This window comes from Charadrius vociferus, unplaced genomic scaffold (assembly GCF_000708025.1).
Source record: "Charadrius vociferus isolate BGI_N301 unplaced genomic scaffold, ASM70802v2 scaffold15, whole genome shotgun sequence".
NCBI classification, from domain to species: Eukaryota; Metazoa; Chordata; class Aves; order Charadriiformes; family Charadriidae; genus Charadrius; species Charadrius vociferus.
The window spans coordinates 5,043,704-5,056,171 of record NW_009650064.1 but is presented as its reverse complement, the minus strand read 5'-3'; the positions used below and the strand labels follow the sequence as shown (position 1 = coordinate 5,056,171).

Here is a 12,468-nt window from a genome sequence, read left to right as displayed (position 1 = left end):
CCCGTCTTCTCCGGTCTGGCGGCCGGCGAGGCGCGCCCGGTGTGGGACCACCCCTGCGCTCCGTCCCCTGGCGGTGGCTCCTCTGGCCGTGGTTCTCCTTAATACACGTTTTTCTGCGTCATCCCTCCGGTTGCACGACAAGTCCCTGTCCGCCCGCCGCGCTTACGAGGCTTAAAATGAATTTCTACGTTACAGCCCGTGCAGAGACCTCCCTTCGCTTTCTGCCAGGCCCGGGCGGCGCCGGCCGGGCCCGCTGGCCGGTCACTGCGCCGCTTCCCGCCGGATCGGCTGTGCCCCACCGGTTCGCTTTTTGGCGCTTGTGGCTCCTCTATCTGTGGAAGAGTATTGGCAGGAGGCAGCAAGGCGTGTCCCTAAAATGGCAGTGCTGCTGGGTCACTGCGGCAGCATCTTGTAGGCAGGTAACCTTTGCGGCTGAAGACCGAAGGATCCTGTCAGCCTGTATGCCAGATGCTTTTTTCATCTGTGTGTTTCATCCTGAATGCTTCAGTTGGACTTCGGTTTCCACACTCACCCCCATTTCATGTTTTTCTTGTTACCTATGTTGTTTCGGGGGGGGAACCAGAAAAAAAGAGCAGGGCCTGTAACTATGAGGCCTTCAGGAGGTGTTCAGTTGCATCTTTATGGCTGAACAATAATAATAATGCTGAAGTGCCACTGTGTATGTAGGTGACTGAAGAGTTCCTAAGCAGACAGAATGACATAGCAAATTATGGTCAGCCCTGTCTGAAGATCTTGGAAGATCATTACAGGAGTACTGCCAGATTAAGCACGTTTTTCTAACTTTATTTGAAGCAGGGAACTTGTAAGATTACGTGGTTATGTTTTTCTGTCCCATTGAATAGCATGCATTTTAATCCATATAACATTCTTCTGTAGTGTTAGTGAGTATCTCAGTTCTATTTTGTAGAAAAGAAGAAAATTTGAGTTATAAAACTATGGATCTACATAGTGCCTGAAATAATTTAATTTTTCTTTAGGTATTAAGTCAGTCACTGTCTTTCGAAACACTCTTCCACCTTCTGATTAAAATAGTTAGTTCTTGCATTCTTAGGCTAACTTGATAGTGAAAGGGTGGTTTTGTGATGAGTTAATTGTTGTCCAGTCACCTTCCCATGTTTGGCTTGGGCTGTAGGTAGGTCTCCATAGATTTGCTGACTGAGGCAGCATCCATCTCTCTCTCCCAGCTATTTCCTTCACACCTTTACCTCACTGTCTGGACAGTGTTGCTTTCAGCCATGTGGAGAACTCAGATCAGGGAGTTATTCCACATAAAAACTAACTTCAGTTTCCACCCCACAGTATTTTTTTATCTGAATTACTGCAGTTCTGCGTGATGTGTGGTTGCATTGGGGCTGCAACAGCATTGCTGCTGAACTTCAGCTTCAAGCTTCGTGCTTATGTGAAATGGAAAGAGGAGGTTCCTTGACATTTTAAGTTCACATAAGTTGCAGCTAGTGGAGGTGAATCTGCTCCTGTCTGTTCCTCATGCCAATGGTAGCGTTTCTGGGACAATGTGATAGGCTTGTTGAAGAATCTGATCAACCTGAAAACTTTTTTTTGTTTTTTTTTTTTGTTTTAATCTCTTGCCCCATTTCTCCTGATGCACAGATTTATTTTCACTAGAGGAGCTCCCTGAACTGTATGGCCCCATGTTCCTTCAAGCACTCATCTTGACACAGTGGGTGGGGTGGTGGGAATGGTTGTCTTGGCCCTTTTTAGTCCAGTTGTCCATCATGAGTTGCTTGAGAACCATATCTCAAGTTGTACTAGAAATCCTAACCAAGACTTAACTGAATAGGTTGAATATAAGCTAATATAAGCATCTTTAAATATGGACTTCAAGGTCCTCTTAAACTTGAAGTACTGTTAGATGCTTATCACTCTTGAAAGGTGTTTCTGTACCTTAGGAAGCTTATTGTAGGCTTTAGTTATTTAATTTCAGTATTGGTTTAAATGCCTGTACCAGAAAAGTAACTTACTGCACCAACATACATGTATCATGGTTACCTTGTTTATTGCTGTAACAGAAATATATGTCAGTGAGACAAGAATACATTTGCTTATGGGGGAAAAAAAAATGAGGGGGCAAGAGGGAAAAATATTAACTTTGCTAGTTTGGTACTAAAACCGTGACTAGACAATAGTAAAAATCACTATTGATGTTGCGTAGATCGATTTTAGTCAGGTCTTTCCTGCTGGGTCTGAGGCAAAGTCTGATAGGGTACTATTTTCAGAATGTGCGAAAGTTACTTAGTCTACTGCAGGCTTGATGCAGGACAGTGCAAAATTTTTATTTATTCCTTTTAAAAAGAGCTTAATTCTTCTGATTACTGATGGCTTTTTTAGGTACATATATTACATATACAGGCCCGGTGGGGAATGTCTGGAGAGCAGCCCTGAGGAGAAGGACCTGGGCGTGCTGATTGACCAGAAGCTCAGCATGAGTCAGCAATGTGCAGTCGCAGCCCAGAAGGCCAACTGTATCCTGGGCTGCATCAAAAGAAGTGTGGCCAGCAGGTCAAGGGAGGTGATCCTGCCCCTCTACTCCACTCTTGTGAGACCCCGTCTGGAGTACTGCATCCAGCTCTGGAGTCCTCAACATAAGAAAGACATGGACCGTCGAGGTCGTGTCCAGAGGAGAGCCACGAGGATGATCCGAGGGCTGGAGCACCTCTCCTATGAGGAGAGACTGAGAGAGTTGGGGCTGTTCAGCCTGGAGAAGAGAAGGCTCCAGGGAGATCTTATTGCAGCCTTCTAGTACCTAAAGGGGGCCTACAGGAGAGCTGGGGAAGGACTTTTTCCTAGGGCATGTAGTGACAGGACGAGGGGTAATGGCTATAAACTGGAAGAGGGCAGGTTTAGATGAAACATTAGGAAGAAGTTTTTCACTTTGAGGGTTGTAAGGCACTGGCACAGGTTGCCCAGAGAGGTTGTTGAGGCCCCATCCCTGGAGGTGTTCAAGGCCAGGCTGGATGTGTCCTTTGGCAACCTGGTCTAGTTGGAGGTGTCCCGATCTACGGCATGGTGATTGGAACTTGATGATCTTCAAGGTCCTTTCCAACCTAAACCATTCTATGATCCTATGATATAATAGGAGGAATGTGCAATGCAATCTTATGAGGAAAGACTGTGTATAGTTATCAGTTACTCAGACTGATTTGCATTTCTGTTACCTCTTTTCACCTCTAAACCCTCCAGGAGATGTTCGTTCTGAGCAGCAGCATCAGCAGCAGAAATTTTCGAACCAGTCATCTGGGCCTTCTTACAGGAAAGACCAGTATTTTCCAAAAGGGCAGAATAGAGGAGAGAGAGGAAGAGGAGGACGGCAAGGAGGACGCCAGAGTGTTCCTGAGGAAATGCCAAAATACATAACAGGTTTGTATATGAGAAAAAGTTCATCATTTATATGGCCAAGGCAACTTGCTGATGATTAAGTTTGTTGTCAGTCTTTTTTTTTTTTTTCCCTCTTGTTTCTGTGCAAGAGCAAAAATTAGAACTGATGCTATGTTCTTCTGTTTTTCCTAATTGTCTCCAAAATACAGAAGTAGTTGTGTACTGGGATAAATGACCAGCTGTTGTTCAAAGAGTCCTTTCAGACTTCTGAGTTGAAAAGTTGCACTTACTTGTAACGAGTGGTATGCATTTAGGTTTTTGTGTGTCAGCAAAATGAGTACTGACAGCCATCTGCTTTTAATGTAGCCAGTGAAACTGGTTTTGCCCATGATGTGAGTTAAAGACACTTCATCTATCAGAAAGTTTATTTAGGACAGCAGATTAGCTTTTCAATGTGGCGGTGCTCTGATAGTAGATACACTTCCATAAGCATAAAACAAGACCAACCTCTGGATTTTTTTATTTGATCATTTTAAAACAGTTTATAATATGATTACTACTTCCTTTTTTTTCCACGCTGAAGTTTTTTTTCCATTTCTCTGAATACTATCTGAAAAGATCGCTACTGTAATTTAATAAAGAAGTACTTAATGCATATAGGACTTGTTGGTTATACCACAGCTTTTAGATTCGTTTATGTATAAGTATTTGCTTAACCATATCAGTAAGCTTCAGAATATCTAAAGAATTGAATTTTTTTTTAGTAATAGTATACAGTATTTACTTTTATCTCAAGAAGTCATTAAACTGATGTACTAGGAATACTCTGCTGGAATTCAGTAATTTACGTAGAGTGTCCCCTTCTTTGAATTTTGCTGTTTGTCGTGCTCTGATGCAGTTCTTTTCATTCCAGTGTCTGCCTTTGCTCAAGCTCGTGCTGCTGAGATCAATGCCATGTTGAAAGCAGTTGCACAGAAGTCTTCCAACTGTCTAGTTTTCCAGACTCTACCTAGGCACATGCGAAGGCGAGCTATGAGTCACAATATTAAACGCCTACCCAGGCGGCTCCAAGAGATTGCCAGGAAAGAGGTATAAATGTGTTTTATGGTATTTGATAGACTGTATAGTATGCACAGTGTTCAGCTGTACATTTGTGTATGAGCTTATCTGCAAAATTTCTCTGGGTACACAGGTTCTCAAACTCTGACTGATGTTTGGATTCAAAATGCAGGAACACCTCAGTTTTAGATGGTAGTACAAGTAGATCTCACTAACCACTTGGCTTTGTGGTTGTGTGACATCTTGAAAAGTTATCAGAGCAATCATGATAAAAGTGTCCACTTCAGGAGGGGTGGTTCAGGCAGTGTGTTGGTCCCAGGTGATCCAGGAGTCCTTGATAACACCTGTGATGCTGCAGGCCTCAAGCCAGCATAGCTCATTCATGACCGGCACGATGGTTCATGTGTTACATAGCTCAAATGTGGGAGGTGTGCTGGAGTTGTTGGCAGGCTGCATGCTGCTTAAGACTTACTAACTGACTATTCCTGGTTGCTCATGAAACTCACTCATTTTGTGACAGTCTCTCAATGTTTAGTCAGAGTGTTCTGTGGAGTTACTTGCTCCTTATCTACTGTGGCCTTCCTGTGGTTTTTTTTTTTTTTAAAAAAAGTACTAAAAAATTGGTTCAACAGGATTTTGTTGTGAAATGATCTGTCTTATGTTTGGCATTGATCACTTTATTGTCTCTGGACACCTCTTAAAGTGATCAAGTGAGTTTGCTTGGTAAATTTTCTTTGTATTAAGGTTTACTGATTAACATATTTCTTGCATTCTTTTTTCCCTTGCGTTGTCTTTTTTATGTTCTTTGAGACTTTACTCCCTCCACCCTGAGTTCCTGAAAATAATTGTCCATGATTTGGAAATTACCTTGGATACTTCCACACGTGTTCCTTAGGGTGTGTTTTACTGGATCTTCATAACTCGTATCTCTTCTTTTAGTGCTCTGGTTTGGCATTGTTTTTGTGTTGTTAGTCATGACAAGAGATGCAACTTGGCATTTTTTCTGAGAACTAAAGGAAGACGGCATGGGCTATTTTGTGTAATGAGTTATGTGCTCTATCCTTGTTAAATAATCTAGATTTCTTTAATGTTTATGCTTGGTTCTTTTGTGTCTTGCTTTTTTAACTCCTTTCACATGATAGCCTTTCTGACTTCTCTGTACATGCTCACGCGCATTCTCCCATCCTTGTTTCCACTCCTTGTACGATTCTTGGATTTTTGAGATTATTTAATTGGCCCTGGTGCAGCTGTATTTCTTCTGCTATGTTTTCTTTCCTCAGGTCTTCTGGTGTAGTTTGTGTTTGCACCAGCTGTTTTATTTCATGTTTTCCTGCAGCTTGTCATATCTCTTGAACTATTTCCTTTTGTAAAGGTTCTGTATATTACCTTTCTGTGTTTGAAGTCTGCTTCTTCAAAGTTAACTGTTCTGATTCTGCTGCATTTCCTTTCGTTTTCTTAGATACCTTTATCATGACCGTTTTTATTCAAACATTTACCTGGACCATCTCTTATCTCTTCAAAAGCTTAAAAAGAGAGGCGTTTTTCATCTACAAAACCACATCCCTTTTGCTCTAACTGTATTTCTGAACCAGTCAGTCACATGCCATTGGTCCAGCAGCTTATATTGCCTACTCTGTGATGGAATGATGGCTCAGATGGGAAGATAATTTATTTTTTTGTGCCTTTCTATTTTGATGCTATGGGCTGCTTCAGTGTTTTCTGTCCTTGGCAGTGATCTTCTAGAATTCTCATTCCTTTGCTATTCTTATAACCAGTGGTCTGTTGTCAACTATTCCTTGGTGAGCTTACAAATGACATCTTTAAATTTTTTTGTGTATGTCTTATAGTCCCTATTTCTTTCTACCACTTCTTTTCACTAATAGACAAATCAAGTGTTGATTGAGAGAGTCAAGCCTTTCTCTCCAGCCGTGCATTCACCCACAATAATTCAGACTTTCACTGGGTATTTATCAAGGATTTGTTCCAAGGCATCACTGCAGTCCTTTCTTGTTCGCTTCTACACATTGTAGAATCCTTAGGGTCCTACCTGGCAGTCTGAGAGTCCGTACTGCTTCTGTACGAGCTCAAATCTCCAGGTGTTCCTAATGTCACGTTCATTTGTTCATGTGGATATATTGATGTTGGGCAAAAACTTCACACAGAAAGTGGCAGATCTTACCATTCACTGGTAAGTTAGTTTCTGAATGTGTGGGGATTTTGATTTATCTGTGGCTTCCATTCAAACCTTGATGAACTTGTGTGGTTAGGGCTTGTATATAAAGTTTCAAAGTGTTAGTTAGCCTCAAGAATTATGGAGAACTAACATCGGAATAAAATATAACTTAATGCTACTATTTCCTGTATCCTTATATATGTCAGCCTTTTTTTTTTTCTTTTGAGATTTACTTCAATATCCTCTCTTTAAAACAGGCAGAGAAAGCTGTACATCAGAAAAAAGAACAGTCGAAGACTAAATGCCGCAAAGCTAGAAGGCGCCACATAAATTTGGTAGCGGAGTTTAATCGCAGGCAAAGAAAGAATATTTGGCTGGAAACGCATATTTGGCACGCAAAGAGATTTCACATGGTAAAGAAATGGGGATACTGTTTAGGAGATAGCCCTACAGAGAAATGCTACAGGGCTTGTTACCGAGCCATGACAAACCACTGCCTTCTTCAGGTATCACGTTTACATCTTTTAAAATTTGTTTTCTTTATTCTTTTGCCAAGGTGAAGTAATCAACTGTTCAGTTATAATGAATATTTCTGTCTCTTTGAAGTACTGTTGTGTCAGCTGTTAATAACTGTTAAGTATGAAATGAGTGATTCCATAATTGCAATGAAGGGTGGCGAGTATCAGAAAGAACAAGATGAACCCGTAGAAGACTCTTAAGGTAACTGTGACTGAAGTACTGCATCTTCAGTTTTCTCAAGAGCTAAGAGGTTCAGTGAATCCCTGCATCATCTTCCTGAGCAGGATGCTGTTGAAGAAAGGCGCTTTGTTCCGTGTCCTTTTTGGTCTGTTGGTTTGAGAGGCAGGTTGGCCCTCAAATAATAAATGCCTGGCAGCTCTCCTATAACTAACCATTTTATGCTAAAAAAGAAAAATCGTTTCTCTTTGACACAGATTTTAGTAAATGAAAAATTCCTACTTCAGTGAAAATTGTGAAACTCTGTCTGGTCCTTCCTTGCCAGGCTCACTTTCAAGAGTTATTCTCACATTACCACTATCCTGTCATTTCAGGACTTATCATATTATTGTTGCCTGGAGTTGACTGGTAAAGAGAATGAGCTTCTGAAGCAACTTGCTCGAATATGTAGCACTGACACAGGTAAACTGTATGTAGTTCAAAATAAAGTTAAGATTCTGAATAGACTAAAGGTTCAGCCATCCTTTTCCTTTTTTGATATTCTACCATTCAATAGTAGTAACCGAGTTTATACTGAGTTGTGATTTTAGTTGAAAAGCATAATTAAAGTGTCTCATACTAGGACAAGATGTTCTTATTTATAAACTAATTGTGGTACATGTTCTTTCTTTGATACTGTCCCAGCAGCCAAACTGAATGTCAATTTTTTTCTTTTTTAAATGAAAGAATATTTTGTTTTTCAATAACTATCTTCTTCTTTAGGATTAACATTTGAAGAGGCTTGTTGTCTGTCTGGAAAATTTGAGGGTTGCCTGAATCTTTACCAAGCAGATCGCTATCCTGAGGATACGCTTGGTCCTGTTACATTTATTTGGAAACCCAGGGATGGCTCTGAAAACAGACGGTTGTGGATCTGGATGCATCCAGCGCTCAAACAGGTATTTTTTTCTTTACAGTGGAACTCTGATTTCTTTATGCATCGAACATTTTTAATGATGAAGATACCTTCTGAAAGGTGTAGAAAAGCTGGATACAATACATGGCTTTAGGAATTAAAACTTGGAAGACTGTTTCTGCTCTGAGAACATTTGCGTGCTGTAGCTTGTTTTTATAAAACTTATACAGAAGCTGCATGCCTCTGAGATGTTTGTTGGTTTTTTTTAGTGCTTGAGCTTGTTAAAAGTTTTTTCGAATGTCACTTGCTTCAGGATACATTTGCAATATGATGTTGCTTGATTCACATCTTTCCCATTGGCACCCCCAAGAGGCTGTTTGGTCTCATCACAGATAATCATAATCTGATATTTAGATATGGCTATGAACTTTTTTAGCCAGTAAAATTAGTAAATTTTAAAAAAGTAAAAGGTAAAAAAAGTAAAATTTTGTGGCCTTGGGCAACCTGGTCTAGTGGGAGGTGTCCCTGCCTATGGTAGGGGTGTTGAAACTCAATGATCTTCAAGGTCCCTTCCAACCTAAACCATTCTATGATTCTATGAATCTGAGTGAGAATAAATTCTTAGCAACATTCAGTATTACTTTCAGCTCTTGATAATAAGCCCTGTACTTCAGCAGAATAAGGTTTGTTCCCTTAAATCTATATAGGAAAATAAATAGTAGAGTGTAATTCTTAAAACTGTACTTAAGCTTTGCAATGCACTGCCTATCATCCTGATCCAAACTTTTCATTTTTAAGGACATACTGAGAGAGTTAAAAGCAATTTTTCAGTGTTCAGAGCCTGAAGAAATCTGTATTCCTGAGCCTGTTACACCATCAATTCAAGAGGAAAAACAAATGGATGTTGTTCTGAGCCTTGGCAAGAAAAGAAAGAGGGAGGATAAAGAAGGAGAAAGAGCTATGCCAGTGAAAAAAATAATTGGTGATGGCACTAGAGATCCATTCCAGTCCTACTCTTGGATCTCGCAGACTACTGGCGTTGTGATCAGGTTTGTTCATAGTAGAGTCAGAAACCATGGTCCCATAACCAGTTAATATAGCTGAATTCTGGCTTAAGAGTACTGGAGGGAGGGGGAGAAAGTATGTATTGTCTGACTGGACATTCACCTGCAATTTTCCTCTGTTTCAGTGATAGAACTATGGAGATTCTCAGATATCGGCTGATAGGCCCATTATCGCACTCCGTCCTTACAGAGACCTTGAGAGCTGCTTCTCTCCAAACAGTAAGGAAATTGACAGTTTGGATATTACTGTAATTTTGATAAGATTTCTAGAATGTGCAAGCTTGGTTTTGCTGGGAAGGATAATAAACTATCAAGCCTTACTTATTATAAAGGCTAACCTATATACTTCTGCTCTGGTAGCTTCTCTGTATTGAGCCACTTGACTAATGCTGATCTCAGGAAGAATTCCTATCTGGATTTCAAGTGGGGATAGGAAGAAAATAGAAGCAATGGTGCTGTTGAGCAGGCTATGTAGTTTCTGCTGCAGTGATGTATTGTGCTGAGAGGTCCAGGATAATTCATATTCTATTTGACAAACCATCGATCATGTTTCTCAAGCAACGAGCTGGAGCACCTATGTGTAAGGTATAGAAAAGTTTTGTTTTTTCAATCAAATATGCAGTTTCTCCAGGATTTAGTATTTTGTCCACCTCTTGGCACATAACATCACTGTGGTTTTAATATTTTGGAGTTTTTATGTCTCTTGCAGCAAACATGACTAGGCCATGAAATCTCTGACTTTCTGTGAGAAATAATTAATGACAGAATTAGGAAGTATTGTGGATTGCTTTGTTTATTTTTGGAACACGGGTTAAACTGAACAGCTTATTGGGGGTTACTGTAAGGTGGAGTGTAGGAATAGACTGCATCAGGAAAAAATGATTTTGCTTTCCAACTTGAAGAGGTAGAAAGCAACCATAGCGATTAAGGCAAACTGAGGGTGAATTCATACTGATAGAAAATACTGAGTGACCACTTGAGTTTAATTCGATGTGTTTTCCAGGAGATGGCAGATTCGGAGACAGAACTGAATAACTGGTGGGTAGAAAACTGCAAGGACTCTGAAAAAGTATCCCTTCATCAACGTCAAAGTGCTATCTTTGAGCTATTAGAAGGTATTTGGGCATGTGGGTGCTATGGGAAGAAGGCTAAACTCTTAAACTCTGGTGGTCAAAACTGGCATGCCAATAAGTTGGCTTCTGTTTGGAAATGCTTATTTTTCGCTTTATCAAGAGAGTGATGCCATTGAGCATGTGCTTAGGTAATTACTGTGGAATGTCAAAGATTTGAGAGATGTTACATTAACTTTTTTTACGGGAATTTTAATCCTCTGTGTAGTATAAACTCTTAATAGATAAACTGAATCTCGTTTCTTATCTTCATGAACTTAGATTTGACATTGCTGATGGATATACAGTCTGACGTATACTGCCACTCTCTCTCCCTGTACACACCAAATTAAGGCAATAAGTTGTACAATATCTCCAGAGATAAAATGGTAGACTCCTACCCAAAGTGAAAGTATTATACCTTTGTCTATGCATTTTTGTTTCTAATGACCCGTTTATACTTGGCTGAGTTGTAAAGTATCATAAAGTTAACAGTCTCTCGTCACTTTCTGGCATGGCAGCAGGTAAGGAACTGGCTTTGGTAGATCTCACACTATACTCGAGCTATCCAGTGTGAGGCAGCTAAGCAGAGATGAGGTAAAACTTTTAAAAACCATTTTTTAATTTCTTTTCGCTGGATGACAAGTATAAAAAAAAAGGTTGTTTATTCTTTAGGAGATACGCCAAGTGTAAAGGATGAATTGAGTCTGTAAGTTGTGAGAGTGACCTCACTTCTGTGCTAAGCATAAATGCAATCACAAAGTAGTCTCACACTGCTATTGCTGTCTTTTGTTATTGGACATTTAACAAGCATTGGTGAGTTTTCAAAACACGTTAGATTGAGCACTCTGGACTGCTTCTCTGGCTTACAGTGGTGCCACGTCCCTGCAGGCAAAAATGCACAAAATAGCAGTGCAGGAAAAGATCATAACTTAATTGGTGGTTTCATGGCAATGTTCATCTGTGTATTTTTTAAAGGGATAAGTTCACCATCAGAAATGCCACCAGGTACAATTCTGGGCCTCACTGTTGGAGATCCTCGAGTCAATTTGCCAAAAAAGAAGACAAAAGCCATGCCAGACTTTGAAAAATACCAAGGTAAAATGCCTTGCTTATGTTATGTTTTTCTTGGAACTGCCAAAGGCAAGGGATTCAGTTTCTATCTACACTTTCGTTTTTATTTACTGTCATCTTCTGCTGATTGTTTCTTGCTGTTTTGCTCTAGCATTTGATTTCAGAGTGTGTTTTTTTTTCCCCTTCCGTAGCCCCTAACAGAACAGAAACAGCTTGAAAGTTGCATAGTTTTAGAACAGCAGTTGTGAGGGAGGGACATGCACCAAAGCTGGTCTTGTGCTCAGTGGAAGCCTCTGTCTGACCATACAGATGATCCAGGTTCGAATCCTGGCAAGGCCAACCAGGTGCTAAAAGCTACTTAGTGAGTTTCTGTTTGGTGTTTAGTCTTCCTGATGCTGTTTATCTCTTCAAGAAGATATCTGCTGTTTCTGGTTTATAGTCCTGTAGTGATGAAAGTTGCAATTCCACTGGAAAAAAAAAAAAAAAATACCTTTGCAAGATTAGCATTTCAGATGACCAAAATCCTGGTTATGTTAAAAAATCAAAGATGTATGTGTGACTTCTGAAACTTTCAGTTCAGTGCTGACTTACACAACAGTTCAGTGCAAAATTCAAATTCAGTTGGATTTGAATGTCCTTGGAAAATGTGCAAGAGCATATACAGTATACAATGGGGTTTGTGTACAGTGCTGTGTAGGCATTCCCAGTTAGGTTGATTGAACACAGACTGCCTCACCTAGTATGAGAAACATAATAGCCAGCTAGCAAACAGTAACAAATAGGGCAAGTTGAATGTTCTAGAGACTTGAAAATATTTAATTTCCTTGTGGTGGTGCATTTGCAAGACACTAGAATAATCTGGCCTTACCTTTCACTGAAATCAGGTTGAACACCTATTTTACTTACTGTCTTTTACCCCTCTGCCCAACTCTGTTATTTGGGTTTTCTTACATCCTCCTATTATACCCTCTGTATCTAGAACAGCCTTTCTCCTGTTAATTAGTTCTGCTCAGCTAACTTTCTCATCATTAATGTTCCTGTTGA

At 40.1% G+C, this 12,468-nt stretch overlaps 1 protein-coding gene across 1 annotated transcript in view; it reads left to right on the top strand.

Moving 5' to 3' along the window:
* Nucleotides 1-2,020: 2,020 nt before the first annotated feature.
* The window catches only part of POP1 (processing of precursor 1, ribonuclease P/MRP subunit (S. cerevisiae)), a 20,791-nt gene continuing 10,343 nt past the window's right edge, over nucleotides 2,021-12,468 (top strand). Inside the window, exons 1-10 of the mRNA XM_009891919.1 lie at nucleotides 2,021-2,060; nucleotides 3,220-3,396; nucleotides 4,268-4,443; nucleotides 6,844-7,092; nucleotides 7,657-7,744; nucleotides 8,045-8,220; nucleotides 8,976-9,226; nucleotides 9,367-9,460; nucleotides 10,245-10,356; nucleotides 11,329-11,448. Of these exons, the coding sequence (XP_009890221.1) occupies nucleotides 2,021-2,060; nucleotides 3,220-3,396; nucleotides 4,268-4,443; nucleotides 6,844-7,092; nucleotides 7,657-7,744; nucleotides 8,045-8,220; nucleotides 8,976-9,226; nucleotides 9,367-9,460; nucleotides 10,245-10,356; nucleotides 11,329-11,448 (1,483 nt within the window). The remainder of the gene's footprint in view (nucleotides 2,061-3,219; nucleotides 3,397-4,267; nucleotides 4,444-6,843; nucleotides 7,093-7,656; nucleotides 7,745-8,044; nucleotides 8,221-8,975; nucleotides 9,227-9,366; nucleotides 9,461-10,244; nucleotides 10,357-11,328; nucleotides 11,449-12,468) is intronic.